Genomic DNA, 21,599 nt, shown 5'->3' on the forward strand with positions numbered 1-21,599 from the left:
TCTGTATTGCCTTTGTTGGTGTGCGCATCTATATGGAAAATGAAAATAAAAACATTAAAAAAAAATAAAAACAATGACCACTGGGACCACTGCCAGCTCTTAAAAAATGTTTTCCCAACATTCACAAAGGGGAAGCGGTCCTAATGGGGCCCCCCTTCCAATTTGCGAATGCATTATTTAGTGGCAAAGTGTGAATGTTTTGCGATCGCATTTTGGTCACAAAACATTCATATCCACCAATGTGATTCAGTATTTGGATGGGACACCCTAAACATGCCCCTTTCCAAATACCGAATCACAAAACCCAAATTGTGATTCGGTAACAAGTTACCAAATTGCAATTTGGGGTTTGTACATTCCCAAAAGCATTTTTCCAGTCTCAAATGGACAGATTCTGCGATTCGGCCCGTTTACGACTGGAAAATTGCTTCGTACATATGCCCCTTGGTTCCTTTGGCCTACCCAAAATGGATTATTTACAGTATTCCGGGTGTTTCTGTGCTGTTCCTGAGCACAGGAAAGTGAGAATTAGATATAACAGGGCGGAATGGATTGTGATGGATAGTGGCTTATCCCGATAACTTGTGATACTTGTAGTTTGAGAGTCTGATGTGTGCAGATGTTTTGGTGTAATGAATTATACTGTGTGTGAGTAGCTTATTTATGTGATTGAGATTTGTGGTCATTAGGGGTTTGATTACTGTGATTTTGACTTTTTTCAAAGTGTTAGATTGTTTAGCTCTGTTATTGGTTTTCTTTAAGCTTCATGAAAATTTTGAGAGTGTATGCATCAGAAACATTGAATGTATGTGAATTTTTTTGAGTTTATTTGGTTTGGTAACCTCGTTGAAATCAAGATCTCAAGGTATATTCATTTTGTTGCAAAGTAGTGTTTCACATTGTGGGGTTGCGAATCTTCGTTGTTCACACCAAGAAAGGGACTTTCCTAAATAACTAAACCTTTATTAAATGTTTAGTTGAACAAGATTGCTGTTTGTTTATTTTTTGCTACATGGAAGTAATATAGCCTAAAATTAGAAAAAATATTATTAATATAGTATGCTAAATTTGCTGAAAAGAGGGTAACCTTATGTTAAACTGAAAAACATTTGAAACGTGCTAGATCGCAGTATGCTGTCATTGTTATTCATGTAAATGACCAGTATTTGTAAAGCACGAACAATTACCCAAGGGCGTCAAGGCGCTTGGGGGCTTGCAGAAAGATTAAGGAAGCTATTGCCCAGAGTCACATGGTGCTGAGCTAATCTGCCGCCGGCACCGAGGATCAATCTGTGAGCCCCCGGGTTCCGGAGTCAGCCGCCCTGGCCGCTGCGCCACACCTCTTCGCTCTTGTTGGCTGCAGAAGAACCCTGACCACAGTTTTTTCTAGCTAAAGAAGACATTCCATATTGCTGAAATGTGCACAATATGATTTAGAGGCTTGACCTTAGAATGAGGCTTAGAGATGTTGTCATAACTAGAATTTTTCATTTAACAGAATGTATTACTTTATTATGTTTAATAAGATATTTGAATAGAAAGCTTGCACATTTTTGATTTTTATTTATACTTTTGTTTCACGTATAAAAAGGAGAAAAAACATACAGCGGCCGACATTATTGCATAAGATGTAACATGTCAAAAAGTAGTCTTATCCAAGTAGAAACAGCAGTCAGGCAACTGCACATAAACATTCCTGGAGTACTCAAGGTGTTGGAGGGTAAGAAGCTGTATGGGTGGTCAATGGTGCTAGGGCTGAGTGGTTAAATAACTAACCGGTCGGACTCTTGTTGTTCACGTTTCTGTATATAGGTACGAAATGGTTGCTAAATGACTTTTGGGAAAAATGATGGTGGCAGTAGCAAAGTATAGATTTCACTAGGGTTGTCACAGAAGGTTAAGCCATCCAGCCACAGTCAGGTGGTGCCTGGTTTCTCAATGTAAAGCTATTTCACACTTTGCAAGTAACAGCGGACTCCCATTCGGAATGTCATGCACATAGCCTAGTAGTTCAAAGAGGGGGTCGGCTGTAAGAGTAATTCCTACCATTAAGGAGCGGTAGGAAAAAACAGATATCCAAACATCCCCAATGTGGGTACACGTCCAAATAAGATGACCAAAATTATCATCACTGGCATGATATTTAGGGCATGCAGAGGACCTTGTGGGGTCAATCTTGCAGGTAGTGGTGTATGTATGCCTAAGGAATTTAAAGTGCATCAATTTATGTCTGTGATTGGGGTAGATGAGTTTGGTCTGTTGACAGCAATAATACCAAATTTCATCCGCTGTAATACACTCTCCCATAAATCCCAAATACGACTGTCTCTGGCTGGTAGTAGAGCCAGGCAAGGATCTTAGAGTTTAGAAACAAGATATCCACCATCTGCATACCCGATCAACATGGTCAAAGGGGTAAACTCTTCAGGGGCATAGGAAGAGATCTCAGCCCGCAGCGTACTATGAACGCGTCACATTACAAAATGGTCCATAGGAGTCGCTTTAGCCACGCATGCGTCATCAGAATTGGAAAGAACATGACCATCTGGGAGAAGGTCTCCAAACGTGTGTAATACATGCCTCCCCAGAATATTTTTGACAAGGGTCCCGAATGCAGGGGGTAGCCATTGGTTATTTGCAACAGGTTGTGAAGGAGAATATAAAAGATCCCTGCCAGGTAGTTGACGAAGTTGTTGCCAAGCCCAGCAGGAGGTAGAGAGGGTTTGAATGTCTGTGGGATCCAAGGGAATCCCCCAGGAAAAAGAAGAGTGCAAAGGAACCTCACCTTCTTAGTCACGCTCAGATCTGTCGTATGGAAGACGCGCGTACCTATGATACCAATGGTGTGCATACTGACATTGCACTACTAGCTAATAAAGTCGGCAATGTGGTACCCCAAGCCCACCGCGCTTGTAAGGGAGCACCAAAGCATCCCATCCAACTCGTGGTCTGTGGCCAGCCCTAACCAACCTCAGGAGTAGGCTCTGAAGTGTGGTGAAAAAGCGTTGGAGAGAGAAATAGGGATGTTTAGGAAAAGATATAAAAAACCACCATTGCTCTTTATCGTGTTGGACGTGAACGTCCGAATATTTGACTGTGTCTTTGCACCATTTCAAAGGATATTTGCACACTGCCGGTGTAGCGGAGGTAAGGGGAAACAATTTAGATTTCCCCAATTTATTTAAAGACGTGAAAATCAACCAAATCTTAAAACTAGCGGACAATAGGAGCTAAGTTAACCGCAGGCTGACGCACAAACAACAAAAAGTTGTCTTCATATAGCGAGAGGAGCAGGAGGCTGGTAGTGAACTGTAAGCCTCGGATGAGCTGTTTTTCTTGTAAATGCCGAGCCAGTGGGTCCATGGCCATGATAAACAATGACAGGGACAGCAGACATCCCTGTCTCGTCCCCCTGGCTATTGCGAATAGAGCAGTGAGTGAACCATTGGTTCAAAATTGAACCGTTAGCTGTGAGTAAAGAAGCATAATAAGAGAGGTGAACCCCCAGGGCAAGCCCAATTTCTGGAGTGCAGCTAGCAAAAAGGCCACTCCAGTGAATCGAAGGCCTTCTCCGTGTCGAGGACTGAAAATAAGGTATGCAAATTTACAGATGTAGAACGGTGAGGAATGAATCCTAACTGCAAAGGCAAGATAATGGTTTCCAGCAAAAGGGAAAGCCAGGTCGCAAGTATTTTGGCCATGATATTGTTATCAAAATTTAACAATGAATGTGGTCTATAGGATTGACGGTATAGGGGGTCCTTACCGGGTTTCATTAGGAGTGTGATTACAGCCTCAAGGAGAGTGGGGGTAAAACACCAACGCCAAGTGAGTCAGTGTACTCACAAAGAGATGTTTATAGGCTTTGTAATAAAAAACCTTGAGGCCATTAAGTGCGGGTGCCTTGGAGATTTTCAGGGAATCAATAGCATTAATCGCCTCATCTTCAGAAATTGGTTCACTGTGGAAATGTTGTTTCAGCGTGGAGACCTGCCACATCTCCAACCTCTCCCAAATAGCAAGAGGTATGTAAACAAGTGTAGTACCGTAAGATCTCTGCAAGCACAGCGCTATTGTCCATGGTATTTGTCCTGTCTTCAAGTAGGAGCTCAGAGATATAGCCACTACTCCTCTGTGGGCGGAGCAGTCACGCCAGAGTGCGACCTGGGCATTCGCCCTTACCATAGCATCTAGCCTTGGTGTATTTCCCCAGATGGGCCACCTCCTGGTCAGCCAGTTCACGAAATTCATCCATTAGGGACGCGCAGCGTAGAAGTTGTGATCCAACATGTTGCTGCGCATCAGCATTGTCAAGTTCGTGCAGGAAAACCTCGACTCGCGAGAGAGCACCCAGACACTGCAGAATACCAGCATGCTTAGAAATACATATGCCTCGGATACAGCCCTTAAAGGCCCCCCAAGGGTGGACAGCATTTTCACCAATCTAACATTGAGGTCAAAGAATTCAACTATGGCTGTGCGGAGCTCCTCACGGAAAACATCACCATGGAGAGCATTGCAGGGGAAGTGCCAGCCATGCTCCACACCTCCCCCGAAGGGGATGTCTAACACAACCCCAACCGGCGCATGGTCTGAAAGAGTACGTGGGAGAGAGGCCACGCTGTCCAGCCAGGGGAAGACCGCCATAGAGAGGAACCAGTAGTCCAAGCGGGACCAGGTAATGTGTGGTACTGAGTTAAACGTGTGCCTCGAATTCACAGTATGGCCATAGTGCCAAGCATCCCGAAGGGACTGGGTAGTGGAAATATCCTGCAGGATGCGGAGCTGTCTCGGTTTGCCGCTCGGTGCCACAGCAGTGGAGCCTAGAAGAATATTTAGGCATATGTTTAGTTTGCCTCCAAGTATAATGTGATCAACGTCTGCCCGCCCCACCATGGATTGCAGATCCCAGAAAAAGTCAGGAGAGTCACAATCCGGGGTGTAAACACTAAGTAACAACATGTTGTGACCTACCTAAAGTTCCATGCCTGCCATCTTTGTCTGTATAACTGATGCTAGGGGTAAAGGGAATGGACCGGTGTATCAATATGCAGATCCCACAAGAATATGTGCTATAGGTGGAAAAGTACTGATGTGCGCCCCAAGATGAAGCAAATATTTGTGACATATCAGGGGGGAGATGTGTCTCCTGCAAAAAAGCTATCTTCAAACCATGATGGGCGAGATATTGCAATACCTGTTTCCCCTTACATGAGATGTGAATGCTCCTGATGTTCCATGTCATGAGTAAGATCTCTACCCGCAACTCAGTTGCATTACATGACAAGTTCATACAGTGCAGTGATGTAGTAACTAGCATTAAGCAGCCAGTATGGTAGGTCCTTCCATTTAAACAAAAATACAAACATATTCCAAACAAAAAAACCCTCCCATCATCCACCACGCTCCCACACCAGGTCCAGAAACGCTCAGCGAATCTCCATAATTCAATCCAACAAAATTTCCCAATAATACTAAGAAATTAGCAACACGGTGCACATCACAAGGGGTGAGCAACACTTTAGCAACTGATCTCCAAAGTGAACAGAAGACATTATGGGATCCGGAATAAGCAGTTACTGAGAACATGTGGAACCATCGGGAACAGTGCGACCTAGTTGAAACAAATCCTTTACTGTTTTGGCTCAGCCACTGAGGGCATCCATGACTAGCTGAATCTGTGAGTTCTGAGTCCGATCAGTCTGGTGCAAATAGATCTGAACTGCTGGCAGCATGCAAGTCTGGTGGTGAATTCTCCAGAATGCCATGATGAGCCGGCGAGTGATCTTTGGCATATTGTTTACAAAAGATAAAGGCGTCTGCGGGGTGTCAAAGAATTGTGCCTTGCCGTTGACGTCGATGCGCAGGCAAGCCAGGTACAGCATGCCATACCTCAGACCCAGTCACCTGAGCACGGATTTGACATCGGAGTATTTGCAGCGTGCTTCCTGGACCAACAAGGTGAAATCTGGAAAAAAGGAAAGGTTGGAGACCTAATATTATCTGTCCATGCTCGGGTGCTAGCCGGAGCGTGGTGTCATGATCTCTGAAATTTAGTGGACTGGCAATTATAGGGCGTGGGGGTACCCCGGGCAGGGGTCCCGGACCAAGGGAATGATTGGCGCACTCCACCACAAACATAGGAGTAAAGTGTTGGCGGCTTGGTCCATCCTGCTGCCAGTAAATTGTTGAGGCGTGATCTAGTCTCCAAGTCCTCATTTTTAAGGCAAATGTTTTGATGAGACGTTCCAGCTTGTCGAGCTAATTTGCCATCTTAACTGCTCCATCCTCCAGTATGGGGAGATGTTCCTCAGCACCATCTAGGTGCGCCTGATGCCTGTCCAGGTGCTCTCCCATGCCGCCCAGTCTACCAGTGAGGGCGTCAAAGCGTGCATCCATGGCACAAAATCCGGATAGTATCTCTGCCACGAAGGCTTCAGTGGTGGCATGCTGCTCAAGAGCCAGCGGCCCTGTCGCTTTCTCCGCCATTTCAACAGGGACCTCTGATCTATCCGGGACCTTTGTTCATTCAAATGGCAGCTTCCTTTGCTTTGGGTCTGTGCCCCCCATGCTATGCTGCTAATGGGAGGAGTGTGCAGTGGCATGGGCTGATGTGCAGAGGTGTTTTTTGGACATGACAGGCAACAGTTTAAAATAGCACGATCAGGAGTTATAAACTGGGTTTACTGGTGGTGGGTTAGTGTAGAAGGCCAGGCAGGTAGGCACTATGTGCAGGCTCAATCTGGGCATGGCTGGCTGGAAGGCACGTACAGTAGTGGAATCAAACAGTTGAGACTAGAGTTTCCTTCACCCAACACGCAGCCACCATCCCGCAGGGGTAAGCAGCCACAGTCGACCGCATGGCTGTGGGTCTTCAAGCAATGTGGGGACCCCAGTCACAGCACCCAAGCAAGCTGATGAATCCCGAAGTGGGGGTCAACATGAGGGGGGCCCATCAAGAAGGTAAGGTGGTGGCATGCTAGGGTAATGGCAAAAGTGTTCATATAACAAAGTTACTCACCAGGACCCAACCCGGAGGCTTTGATCCAAGGTTCCAGCGATCGGCTGTGCTGCCCCAAGCCGCTGCGGGAGGAATCAGCATTGCAGGGAGCCCTGCACTGACAATCGGGAGGGCCTCAGACAGGCCCTCCATCCAATGTCTGGCAAAGGAGAGCAGCTCCACTCTGCTCCAGGTGAGAGGTCGCTGGGTTGGTGGTCCCTACTGCCAGACTGCTGTGCAGCAACCTAGGGCTGATGTCACTCGAGAGATGACTGCTTGATGCAGCTGCCCCCAGATAGGCTCACTAGGCCCACAGTGGAAGCACCATCCTCAGTGTCCCATGAGGCGCCCAGCCCCAATGAATTAACTTGCCTGCACGATCCAGGAGCGGCATGGATCTGCGACGCACAGCCCACGGACACGGTAGGGCTTAGTAGCCCTAAGCCTCAGGCTTTCCCATGGCTCCTGCCACCACAGCACCTCTGAGGTTTGGGCAGGCTCAGTCACCATCTGGGCTATATCTAGATCTCTGCTCAGGACGCCAGATTTGGCCTGAGCGAGGTCGAGGATGGCAATGGATGTATTTTGACAGGCATTAATCCAGAATATTGGGAATCAGAGGCTGGAGCTTCAGTGCCGAGCGACTATCTTGGATGCCGGTGTGGTCACGCACCCAAAAGCTTGCCCATTTAAACAGCAATTACTGTAGTTCAATATATAAGAATGTATTACCTAATGGTGATTTTGTTCTCTAGTTAGTGGTTTATTATTTTCACAGTGAAACAAGTAGAGATATAGAAGGTCAATGGATATGAGAAGCCCATGAGAACTATACTTGATGCTTCCAGAAACTAACCTTGCAAGACTGTTTGTAGCTAACAACTTGATAAAACTTTAATCCACATGTATTTTCGTGGGAACGGAGGAACTGAATTTGCTTACCGAAGATCCCTGTCCTCTCATTGACTTGTGGAGGAAGAAGCCAGCAACAATGTTTTCGGCACATTTTCTTGACTGTTATATTAGTGTGTGTTCCTAGGTAGAAAGCGTATTACTTTCTTGTCTTGGATGATTTACCCAGACCAGGGCCGGACTGGCTGTAGCGGGCACCGGGCAATCCCCCGGTGGGCCGCACGGGTGGGGGCTGGTTTTGGGCCCCTGGGGGACGTTTTTGTTACAGGGCTGTTTTTGCAGCATAGTTGCAAAATCGGCCCTGTAACAAAATCGGCCGAAAACCGGCCCTGGCAAAGAGCTCGGTGGCACCCCCAACCCCCGGGGGGGCCGGCCGAGCACTTTGCCAGGGCCGGTTTTGGTTTCCAGTCCAGCCCTGACCCAGACCCATGATGGTGGTAACTACTACTTTTACTGTTTCCCTCTTTTATCTGACTTTGCTTGAATTTGACAGTTTGCTACTGCAACTGTATGTTGATCTGAGACGAGGCTGAGTCTCGCAAAATCCTCCTTATAGGCAATTCCATTCTTTTCGATTTGATTTCAAACTCTTTAGGGGTCCTTAATGAATTAAACTCCAATCCTGATTTATAGACTTGGGACGTTATTTGCTTTATGGAACATGCTTAAATGTATTGATATTGATAATTGGCCTGTTCTAACCAACTTTCTTTATGATGAGATTTCTGTAAATTTAATTGATTGATGGACTAACTGAATAAAGATAAAAAATAAACAGATCTTTACTAATCTCTTAATGAGAAATAAACCTTTTAAAACGACAATACAGCTCTCATCATTGTCTGAACCTAAAATGTTATTTATTTGAAATGCCTAAACTGCACCTTGATTCCTAATACACAATTAAAAATTCCATCACAGAAAGAGAAAAGATTATAGCGTGGGGATGTGGCCTTAGCACCGGCAAGCGATTATAATTTTGGCCCAATACTGTGCTTTCAGAAGTAAACACAGTGATCGAAGGGTGAGTCGCTGCTGGTCGGAAACTTATCTTAGTATGATTGATAGTGACTTATCTTACTTCCTTAATTGTATTAAGGTTAAGCAGACAAGAAGTTATTTTGCTGTTGAATTTTCTTGTGGTTCTGCAGTATCTCCATAATAGCGTCATAGCGAGCTGGACTGTGAGTGGGTGATGGTCACAGTCACCCACACTGTGATTTGCTGGTTGTTGCTATAGGTTGTGCTGTGATTGGTGGGTTCTTTCTGCAACCACACTGTGAGTGGTTGATTAACTTTGATTCTAGCATGTGGTTTTACGTTGGATCGGACTGAGTGAAAATGGGTGCTGTAAAAATCTAAAGTTTCTGAAGGAGAAACGATTCCTCCAGAGAATTCTCCTGTGTATGAAAAGATATTGAATTTGAGTCTGTGGTTAAAAGAGTGGAATGAGATTACATATGATGACAAGAACATGCAATTTTCTTTAAAGGTTACATTCAATGTGAGAAGACTTGACTATTTAAGGCGCATGATGTATGAGAGACAACCGCAACCTAGGGCCCGATTAGGATGGCGGGAGGACTTAGGTCCGCCCACCAGCCTATTGTAAACAGGACCGACTGACTAGCCATTGGCGGTCCCATCAGGGGGATTACGATGCAACCACCTGCAAAGCAGTCGAACCGTGTATTCTTTGCATTGCGGCGGATGCTGCTGTAAAATGCACCCTGTACATATCCCTGCACTACGTGGCAGGCACCATGCAGTGCCTGTCACATGGTGCAGGGATATGTAGGGGCACCATAGGTGACCACCAACACCCAAAATCAAGGGTTAGGGTGTATAAGGGGGCCCACTTTGGGCCCTCAATGTCGCTTTCCAGCAGCCTGTACATGGCGGGTGAACCGCCATGAAACGGCTGGCAGGGAGGGACATCATAATCCCTATGGTGGTGCCTGGCAGGCACCGCCATCATTGTAGGGATTATGACAGCCTCCGATGCACTAGCGGGCTCAAGGAGCCCGTAGTATGCATAGTTGTCCGTCTTCCCTATCGCCATCACACCGTCCGCCATTGTAATATGGCGGGCAGGAAACTTGGCTAAGATGGCGGTGAGACAGCCCTTCGGTGGCGGTCTCACTGCCATCCTAATCGGGCCCCTAGTGTTGTACAGTTCTAAGCCTTGAATGAATGAGATCAGGTCGCAATTGAGAAAGAATAAAAATTAAAATGAAAAGCTAAGTTAAAAATGCTTTGAGCCATTGGTTAGACTCTAAGTTCAGAGAAGAGTGTGGAGAAAAGGTGTGATGCTTGGTGAGGGTGTGTTCCCTGTAGTGTTTGCAGAAATCTTTCAGGGAGCATTTGACACAGGAAAATTGACTACATATAATATAGATGAACTGAGGATTCTGAGCAAGGGAGCAGCTAAGTGTGTGTTTAATGCATATGCTAGGTTTGAAGAACTAGCACGAACAATAGAATGTATCTAGGTGACAAAGAATGGAATGAAATGGGTCTAACGACTATAGGGCACATATTAGAGATCTAATAAAAAGCTTCAAAGACTAGTAAAATTTAAAAAACTATAGAAATAAATGGTGTAAGAAAGTGGTGGTAAGGCAAAGAAGAAAAATACATAACCAGAAAAAGAAGCAAAAGTGAGTATGAGTTAACCTGAATTGGTTGTGTCTGGACTTCCTTTGCAAAAAGTGCACAGAGGTGAATACCTGCATGTTCCTTGATCTCTTTGCATTTTGTGGCAAATTTTTCAAAGCTTAAGGGAGATATGGTAAATGGTATATAGAGGTGAAAATTCCAAAGGTACTTTGGGTAGATTTGAATACGTGGTTGGAAATTTCTGTCCCAAAAGATTTGCGGGTTGAGTGCAAAGTAGCTGTAACATGGGCAACAAAAGAGCATGAAAGAGTGCTTCCTCATAATAGTCCAGCTTCTGTTGTTATGGAAAAATACAAGTAAGTAAGTGTGAATTTGAAAGAGAAGGTTCTTGAGAAAGAAGTCAATTGGTCAAAGATTATGAGGGCTACTGTATAGCCAAAAAAATCAGTTCATGCATTTCATGGAGGCTAATGTAGATGTATAGAAAGTACAGTGGAGTCGAAGAGCTGACAAAAGAAGGCATTAGTGGATTTGAATCATTTTTCACAATGGGTTCACATAAAGAGCTCAGTTTTCAGATGCAGCTGAGTATGCGGTGTAGACAGACTAAGAGCATTGATGAAATGTTCAAGTACTCGAAGTACTGCAGTGATTGTATTGATTCAAGGCAGAGGAAGTTGAATAACTCAAATGGAACAAATGTGAAATATTAACATGTTGAAGAAGAGTACTCCTTGCTACTATTGTGGGTGCCTTGAACATTGGTAAGAAGAATGTAGACAGAATTCAGATCACATTCAACATGATTTTGTTCCCCAAGTGCATTAAAATTAAAAAAAAGATGCAGTTAACTTGGGATAGTTCACCAAGCCCAACTGACCTCTATACAGAACATGCAAAAACAGAGACAATGCACAATCGTAGAGGTAGACCAGAGTGACCAATATCTAGCTGGCGAGGTAACTTACCCCCCAGTATAATTTTTAATTGATGCACGTGCTACATACCCACGAAGGTGCCTCTCAGGACAAGAAGTACAAGTTGTTAGTATCCATAATAAACAAATGTCTAATAAGGCTTCAGGTTTCAGCAAATGTTCCTGTAAAAATTGGCCCACGCGAGAATGACCGTGAATTTATAATTTGTGACATGAGTACTGTAAACCTATTAGGTAGGGATCTTCTCTGCAAAATCAATTGTGTGATTTATTGCACACTGGATAGTATGGCAACTCAAATGCAGATTCTGAATTTAACATAAAATCGCAAGAATCAATATTTCATTTGTTCCCATTTCTCCCAAAAGAAGATTTGCCTCATGATTTAATACATGCAGTGAAAGTAGGGGTATGTGATTTTACAGGTAAAGATATAGGGCCTCATGTAGGAAGCCCAATACCGGTCGGTAACGGCCGATTTTCGGTAAATATACCGTTACCGACCGGTATTTGGGCTTTTGAGATGTAGGGGGCTCATTTCATGATTCGGTATTTACCGAATCGGTAACATTACCGAATCGGTAATTTTACCGATTCGGTAAATACCAAATCATCAAGGGCCTCATGTAGGTAGCCCAATACCGGTCGGTAACGGCCGATTTTTGGTAAATATACCGTTACCGACCGGTATTTAGGCTTTTGAGATGTAGGGGGATCATTTCTGTATTCGGTAATTTACCGAATCAGTAAAATTACCGAATCGGTAATTTTACCGATTCGGTAAATACCGAATACAGAAATGAGATGTAGGGGGACTGTGTGGTGGGTGTGGGGATTCGTTATTTACCACCAACTAATAGTTGGTGGTAAATGACGAATATGTGTGAAAATGCATTTTTGTGCACTGTGAGGTGTGCAATGTGGCAGACATACATGCCCCTAGGGCATGTATGTGTGCCACATGTGCACACATGGACGAATCAGGGGTGCAACAGGGTGTCAATGTGACACCCTGCCACCCTTGAATGTGCTCCCCCCATTACCGAATCGGTATTTACCGATTCGGTAATGAGGCATACCTTCCCATTGATTCAATCAATGGGAAGGTATGCTTCATTACCGAATCAGTAAATACCGATTCGGTAATTACCGACTTACTCCGATTCGGTAACATTTACCGAATTATTACCTACATACACTTTACCGATTCTTAAATACTGAATCGGTATGAGTCGGTATTTTAGAATCGGTAAAGTGTATGCCACCTACATATGGCCCGAAATGAGATGTAGGGGGAGTGTGTCGTGGGTGTGGGGATTCGTTATTTACCACCAACTAAAGGTTGGTGGTAAATGACGAAGAGGTGAAAAAAAGCATTTTTGTGCACGTTTAAGTGTGCAATGTGGCAGACATACATGCCCTCAGGGCATGTATGTGTGCCACATGTGCACACATGCAGGAATCAGGGGTGCAACAGGGTGTCAATGTGACACCCTGCCACCCTTGAATGTGCTCCCCCCATTACCGAATCGGTATTTACCGATTCAGTAATGAGGCATACCTTCCCATTGAGGAATCAATGGGAAGGTATGCCTCATTACCGAATCGGTAAATACCGATTCGGTAATTACCGAATTTTTCCGAATCGGTAATATTTACCGACTTTTTACCTACATTGCATTTACCACTTATAAAAATATATGATTCGGTATTTATGAAGTGGTAAATGTAATTTACCTACATGAGGCCCATAGTGTTGATTAAAAACGCAGAGTCAGTGAAATTCAGAGTGAAACCAAATTGAGTTAATCGCCAAACTTCTCAGTAGAAGACTATATGGGAAGCAGAGGATGGCCTGAAACCCGAAAGTGAGAAAACAATAGAACATGGTATTTTAAAAGATGTCCTTGGTATTCCCTGTTTGCCTGTGAAGGGCCTGAAAATGGATAATGGCCCAAGACCTAAGCAAAATTTAAAAAAATATAGTCCCATGTTGTCCTATAGTACTAAATCTTTCTGTGATTTTGTTAATGATTCTTATGGATGCAAAATAATGCAGAGTCATTGACTTGTGCCAAGCATTCTCCTCCATTCCTTTTTGTGAGGAAAGCAGATATCTTTTAGCGTTCAGATATTTAAATAAAGTTCTTGAGTGGTGTCACATCCCACAAAGGCATTTGGAAGCCCTTCATTATTCAGCCTGATTCTTAAAAAAAGATTAGTAAAATCTGTAACTGCCCTCAACTAAGTGCTGGTGCATTATATTGATGACTTGCTGGTCGCATCTAAATCAACAGAAGATTGCAAGTTGGATACTATTGCGCTCTTGGACCATTTTACCGACAATAGACATAAAGTGTCTCCCACAAAAATGCAGTACCTGTATGAAAGAGGTTAAAATTTGGGTTACCAGGTTGAAAGAGGGGCAATAAAAGTCCCTAAAGACATGTTTCTGCAATCCTGAGAATGAATCCATCAAGCAGACAAAGAGAAGTGAGGGTGTTTTTTGGATTGGTTGGCTACTTTAGACAGTAGTTTCCAAACTTTTCCTTCATTGCAAAGTCTTTAGTGAGGCTTACTCACAGCGATGTTTCTGATACAGTGCCATTTGATGACAAATGCATGAGTGCCTTTATTGAGCTCAGAGATAAACCCTGTGGTGCATTCACTATAGGAATAATATATTAAGGAAAATATTTTTCAATATTCTGTCATGAAAAAAAAGACTGTGCATTGTCAGTTTTAACACAAAAACCTGGGGAAATCAAGAGGCCTGTGGCTTATTTCTCTGCTACATTAGATCCAATTGCTGTCACACTTCCTGGGCACCTAAAATCAGTAGCAGCAGTTTGCCTTGCAATTCAGCAATGCAAAGGGATTGTGATAGGGTATACGCTTATTGTGTTTGTCCCTCATTCAGCTGAAATTTTGTTGACTTGTACACAAACTGAGAATTTGACAAACAGTTGTCGATCCAAATATGAGCAACCGATTATGGCGGCTGGCAAATTTTCAAACAGAAGATGCAATACCCATATGTTCCGCAGAACTTTTGCCAGTTGCAGATAGGGATGATGAGGCCAGTGATCATGATTGCAGTGATATGACAGGATTGTGTACCAAGCCAAGGGCAGACATACAAGATATTCCACTTGAACAAGCTGATCAAATTCCATTTGTGAATGTTTCATGAGTGAAAGACCATCATGGTACATTAAGTTCAGAATATGCAGTCTGCACCACATCAAATATTGTGGAAGCATCATGCTTGTGTGATGTAACTTCAGCACAAGAAGCAGAATGAATTGCACTTACAAGAGCATGTTGCTTATCTGATGGATTGAGTGCTATAATCTACACTGACAGCCAGTATGATGTTGGCATGGAAGCCTACCTATCTAGGCGAGCTGACAGCATGACAGAAACCAAATTATAAATGAAGGAATTGATTCCTAGATTTGATTTTGCAACTTCCTTAGAATCAGATAAAGTTACTCACTGGTGTGCACAGTCTTTCAAACTGAGCAAAAGTTCAGTTGTAGTACCAGACCAGAAGCATCAGGAGTGATAAAGCGAGCTAATGGCAATCTGAAATCCAAGTTGATGGAAGTTTGTGCCGTAGCGTTGCTGAAATGGTCGACGTACTTCCTATGAGCATGAAAAATATGCCACATAAGAAGACAGATGTCTGTCCTCATGAGATTTTAATGGGGAGGGGCATGATTGCATTCCTTCAGATGCAATTATGTTTATAAGTGATGACATTGTACCGGAATACTGCAAAAGTCTATTTAATGTTGTACGCTCTCATCAGGTGAATCTGGCAACACCAAAAGAAGAACCATGACATAGCCTCCAACCTGGGGACTGCATACTGGCAAAGAAGTGTGCTCATAAGTCTTGTTTGGAGCCAAGGTAGAAGGACCCCTACCATATCTTACATGTGACAAACACTGTTGTAAAATGTGGAGGCTTTAAAAAGTCGATCTACACATCCCACGCAAAGAGAGTGAAGGCTGCAAATGAAGAAATGGTGACAACAGCTGCTGATTCACAATGTTAAGTTTGAGTTCACTGCATGGATCCAAAGGGGGTGATAATCAAAACTAGGATCAAGATTAAATTCAACAAGAAGATCATACAGAAGCAAACAAAAGATCGAGAAACTCAGAATCAAAGAACAAAGCTGAAAAACGAGTTTCTAAACCCCCAGAGGAAAACAGTTTGTCGTTGAAGATGAAAATCAAACTGATTTTCGAGAGAACTGTAGCAAGTCAAGAAGAAAATTCAGTGGTTGTCATAGGTGAATCTGGGAATGAGGTTGTGCATCAAGTTTTATGGGATCTGAGCCTGTGAGAGGTGAAAACGATTTCACAAGAAAGTCTAAGACAAAAGACAATCAGAGAAGAGCCAGAAATAGAAGAACAAGACTCTGATTACAATGAAAGCAAACAGCCAGCAGTTAAGAGATTAATGAGAGTGCCAAACTAAAAGTATGCAATTCCTGAAAGGTCATGTTTAGCAAATACAGAATCGGAGGATGATGATGTAGAAGTCTATGATCTAACAGGTCGCCAATTTAATTTAGAAAAGGAACCAACAGAAACTATTGAGTACAAAACAACAGAGAAATGTTCCTTCTTTTGATTTATGAACACGATTTTTGTGAACAATATTTCAAATTAGAGTCTGTTTGTTTTGTACCTTAGTTATCATTTGAAGATTTAAAGGTTTCCATTCCTGTGAGATCTCAATACATGGACTGATTCAATGGACTGAACTTAAGAAAAAAAAATGAAATCTACTGAAGTTTTAATTTTGTACCTTAAAAAAATAGAGGTTAGATTTCCGATTTTTGATTTTAATTAGACGAAGTATGGCAATTAGCAATCAAAGATGCTGCTCAAAATTATACATAGTTTTATTAGTCTTAATGGTATTTCTAGTTGGCTTACTCTTGTGCTTCGTATCACCAGTTGGTTATGATTCTCCTACTAAGGGCCCGATTCCGATGCGGTTGGGAGATCGGCTCCAACCATCGGTTTGAGCCATTCCGACCGCATCGGAATTGCCTGTTCGGATTCCTTTCAGACTGACCCATTTTGATAGGGTCAGTTGGAAGGGAATCCGAATCGGTTTTCCGAATGGCCTCCAACGGGCTCGGAGAGCTTGTCCGCTATTCGGAAATCCTGCAGTAGTTCATTGGCCGGCTCTTTCCGGATGAGGGAATATGATGTCAGCTTCCCACTGCCTTTCTGTGCCGGCCTTTCCGACACAGAAAGGCATTTGGAATCTGTCTTTGGAGGCCCCCAGCAGGGCCCCCATGTGTGCAAGGCTGCCGAGTGGTGGCCTAGGGGGCACCTATGGTGCCCCCCGTTGATCCCTGAACTCTGTGGCAGGCACCGCCTGCCACAGGGTGCTGGGATGAACTGCACCTCTGCACTTTGCAATGAGAGCGTGCATTCTGTTCGGAATGCATGCTCCCATTGTAAACAAAAGGATTGCAACCTAACAGGGTTCAGTTGCATCCTACTTCCTGGACTGGAACCAGAGACAGGAGGTCTTTCGGTTCCAGTTCCAAACTGATGTTGGACAGACTCTGGTCCTTCTGACATTGGAATCAGGCCCTAACAGTAAAGTTTTATCCACTACACAAAATGGTATAACAGACAAGAAGCTAACACTTAGTGACAAGTTTATAGGTAACTTTTTATGAGAATGTCTACTCAAATTTATTGTTTAAGTGTACGAACATGATGAGAGTAAAAAATTGTTACAGTTGCACTTTTCCTCAAACTTCAGTGTCAGAAGGTGTAATTTACTTGCAACCTCCTTTGGCTTATTCTCTTTCTTGTAATGTCTTTGTTCATTATTTCTTTGATCAAGATCTTCTTGCACCCTACCATACGGATAACATTATTTTCTTTGAAGCTCTTCTCGAAACGATGCTAGTCGGACCGACCATCTGACTCCCGTTCTCGGGAGCCATTTCCGACCACCGAGGCCGGCAAGGTTCACCCTGCCGTATTACGATGCAACCGCGGAGAAAATATCCCTGAATATGTCACTGCAAATGCTTACAAAACTCACATTTAACATGTGAATTGTACACACATGCATTACATATGTGGGGATCTGCCTTGTGCACCATGTACCCCATTGCTGGAGTATGGCGAAATGTGCACAGTCCAGTCAATAGGGATACATCCCGCAGAAGAACTTACCTGGATTACGGCGTCCACAGGATCGGAATCATCGGGATTCAGCTGCTCAGGAGTAGGGGGACCTGGAGAAAGGGAACCACGGTGGAGACTGCTGGGGAGAAGCGTATTTGGGTAACTATGCACCCGAAATCCTACGTTTCTGACGACTCGAGCCAGCAGGTCGCACCGCCATGCTTGGGTCATCGGAAACCCACATCGTAATCTGGATAGCAGTTGGAGATTCCTTTACTGCCCTATGGATGCTGTTTTTCTCCGAACACCATCTCGGCGGTCGGAGAAAGGCTGTCGGAGTTGGTGGTCTGTCCCACGTAGGTTGAAGTACATGATGCATGCATCGTAATTCAGTGGTCAAACCAATCAATTACGACAAGACTGCGGCAGTCTGACCGCCTCCAACAGGACCGCGGAAGCCAGTCCGACCAGCATCGTAATGAGGCTCTGAAAGTCTATTTCTAATCATTCGCATTATATTATACATTCTAACATGGAAACTGATATGACTAACAACAAGTTTGTGTAACCTGTGATGTGGAAAGTGAATTTATAAAAGAGTATAATGAGATAAAAGTGCGAATTAGTAGAAACTGGGAAGAAACAAGAGAGATTGAAGTAGAAGAAGAGATTTAAGAGAATTTCAGATATCTAAGAATGCATCCTAGATTCAGAGTGGAACAAGAAAAGGAAGGAGTAATGTGTATGTGTGTGAGAAATCTCAAAGTGATGACTCAGTAGAATGTGTTGGTAAAAGTGAGTGTAATGTGAGTTGTTTAGTTGATAATAAGGTTTTGATTGGTGAACTGATTTTGAGAGGAATTTATTGTTTGTGGTAACACTTCCTATTCTAACCTCTGGTGTAATTGGGTGGAAAGCTGCTATCTTGCTTTAGTCTTTCCACATGTATATCATATGAATGAGATTTGTGAAAGGAGTCATATGGTGGTTTTGTACAAGTGTGGATAGATATTTTTGTAGGAGACTGGAACTGTTGGAAGGCTCACACTGGGAAGTATTGGGAGAAGCTTAGGATGTAAGGGAGAATCTGGGTGTTAGAGAATAAGATAACGTTAGAGCTATAGAAGATGACTGCCTCCCTGTAGAGCTGTGGGTCCTTCGATAGATGGCAGAATGTGCGATTGTGATGTGTTTAAAGGCCTGGTAATTTATATTGAATTGTTTGTGAATCCCTTGATGGCTAGAGAAGTGCATACATCAGTTCTTTCAGTGACTTGGAAATAAAGGAAACCTAAGCAGAGGTTGCACAATCAAAGACATGAATCTACAGATCATATTACCACGCCATCTTCTTCCCTCACAACATACTGGGCCACTTTGAAGGAGCTGAGATATTCATTCATGTTCTGAATCTCAGTGTCATCTGTGGCATCCTGGTTCCGATCCAAGAGTTTTGAAATTGCATCATCATCGTAATGAATCACGCTGCTGTCCTCAACTTCCTTGTTATCACCTAAAGCGTTCAAGGCAAAATGGACAATATGTAAGAAACAAGTACTGGAGACGTATAGTTCAGTTTTAAGAACATCTTTATAGGTATTTGGGCAATTAGATATAGGTTTTTACATCTGTGATCATATAATGAACAGCTGTACTGGTTCAGCACAGAGCTAGGTGCCTGTGTTTTTTTCCATTTGCAGTTTCTAAAGTGTATTCATTTTACTCTGAATTTTGCCAGGACAATGCATAAGCTACAGAAAGCACAGCTAGGAAACAGTGAGCAGTGAATGTCTCTTTCTGCTTCTGAGCTTTGCTGTCTGCGGCTCATGCACCAATTTGAATAAAATCCTGAGTTAAATGTATGTTGTTTCGACACTTCAAATACAAAAAATGGAAGCTCATTACTAGGTTGAGCTGGTGCAGCTGTTCAATATAATCTCCTGGTTCCAGGCATATATTTGCTGCACTGCCAGGTGCTCATCTGTTTCACTTAACCGTACATATTCAGATTGTCAGTAGGTGCACAACCTGCAGATTTTGGCAAAAATCAGAGTTGCACAGTTTTCGTATTCCTGCTCCACACTATTGTTTCAGATGAAAAAATGTCTTCTTTGAAAATACCAGAAGACGTGCTAAATTCACACTCTCAACATCATTTTTGTTCGAGTAGCATTATTGGCCAGATTTAGAGGTTGGTGGAGAGTACTCCATTTGTCAGGATAGCAGAGGACATTACATCCACCATCCTGATGAACTGCTATCTGCCAAATTTAAAGATCACTGCTGGCCCAGAGGTGATATCTGTACTTTGACTGGAACTGCAGTCATGGCGGTTTCGGACAGGGAACTAAAAGTTTAGTGGACGGCCGGGCCGCCATCGGTTTTGACAGCCATCTACCAAATGTTAGCACATTTAGGAGTATATGTACAAGCCCCTATCGCCAACACAATGTCACTTTGAGTGGCATTGTGGTGGCGATAGGGGCTTTGCCTTATTTACAAGGCAGTGTTAAGCCACGTGGCTTAATGCTGCCTTGTAAATAATACACCCTTTCAGGTTGTACTTAGTGTAAAAGGGGAGGGCAATGGGTTTTGCGGTGGGCATTCCACCACAACACCCATTGATTTTGACGCTGCCCCCTATTTACAAGGGTGGCGTAAATAGGAGGCAGTGCTAAAATTAAGACCAGGGAAAACCTTTTATTTCACCTAGTTTTTGCTGTTTCAATGTGCGCTGAGTTGTGCAGCACACATAGAAACAACAAAACGCCATGGATTTTTTATGTGCAGGAAGGTGTCAATCAATCAATCAATCAATCAATCAGGGATTTGTGAAGTGCGCTACTCACCCGTGAGGGTCTCAAGGCGCTGGATGTCCCTTCCTGCACATAAACAATCCCCCAAAAAATGACGGTTTGCAACTTCTATGTGTGCTGCATTAAGCAGCACACATAAAAGTTACAAAACGCCATTAAAAGATTGTTTATGTGCAGGAAAGGAGACCTTCCTGCACATAAACAATCTTCCCCTCAAAGCAGACACCCTTGCACTATGGTGCAGGGGAGCCTGCGCTGGCGCTAGGCTGCTAAATTTAGCGTTGTTGTAAATATGGTGCAGCCCTACATTTCTGAAGTGTTGGAACGGCGTTAAGCCAAGGAGGCTAACTCGGTGCTCCACCACTTCGTTGTAAATATGCCCCTTTTTTTTCAAAATCCACTCCCAAAGTCAGTGTTTGATATTGAAAACCAAAAGGTTAATGGCCCCCACACCTAGGGTTTTTTATCCCTAGGTGTGGGGAGGTGATCATTTGTTTTTTTCTGTCCCTCACTGACAGGTTTTACCGGGCGAAGAAAGACAAAAAAAAAAGACATCGCACCATCTACTCTGATTAGGCTGAGCATGTCATATGCAGATTTAATAACCACGCAGGCATTCGATTATTCTCTGAGCTTTGTTTTTAATTTTTTTCAAATCTGACAAAAACAAACAGTTAATCTTTGAAAGCTTTGAAATGCCATAATATATAAGTGGACTACATTGACATTTATTTCAGGTTTTGCAATCAAATATAGTGAACAAGTAATACATTTTAATTAGCAAGAAAACCATATAAACAATGACACAACACTTCCCCATATTTCGTGTAAAATATTTTTACTCAATGAAAGGTGATTCCATACAATCCTAACAAACGTGATTTGATAATAAAAAAAAAAAGACATGGCTCTTGGAAGGCAGAAAATCCGAAATCAGGAGTGATAGGCAATAAGACTCATACAATAGGACCCACACTCACTTTGGCATGACTTTACGAATGACCTGCAAGAGGGTTGATGCACCTCTTCTGCACTCCAACACTCAAACAGAAAATAGGCTGCAAGCAAATGCACCATTGAAGGATACAACTACAGTCAAAACATATTAGATGAGTTTTACTTGATTGAATGCCACTATT

The 21,599-nt window shown here is 43.3% G+C and overlaps 1 protein-coding gene across 1 annotated transcript in view; it reads right to left on the bottom strand.

Annotated features, from left to right (window-relative positions):
• CHD5 (chromodomain helicase DNA binding protein 5) overlaps positions 1-21,599 on the bottom strand; it is a 568,616-nt gene that overhangs the window by 372,109 nt on the left and 174,908 nt on the right. The window contains exon 24 of the mRNA XM_085624078.1: positions 18,985-19,157. Coding sequence (XP_085480204.1) covers positions 18,985-19,157 — 173 coding nt within the window. The remainder of the gene's footprint in view (positions 1-18,984; positions 19,158-21,599) is intronic.

This window comes from Triturus cristatus, chromosome 1_2 (genome assembly GCF_964204655.1).
Source record: "Triturus cristatus chromosome 1_2, aTriCri1.1, whole genome shotgun sequence".
In the NCBI taxonomy this organism is placed as follows: Eukaryota; Metazoa; Chordata; class Amphibia; order Caudata; family Salamandridae; genus Triturus; species Triturus cristatus.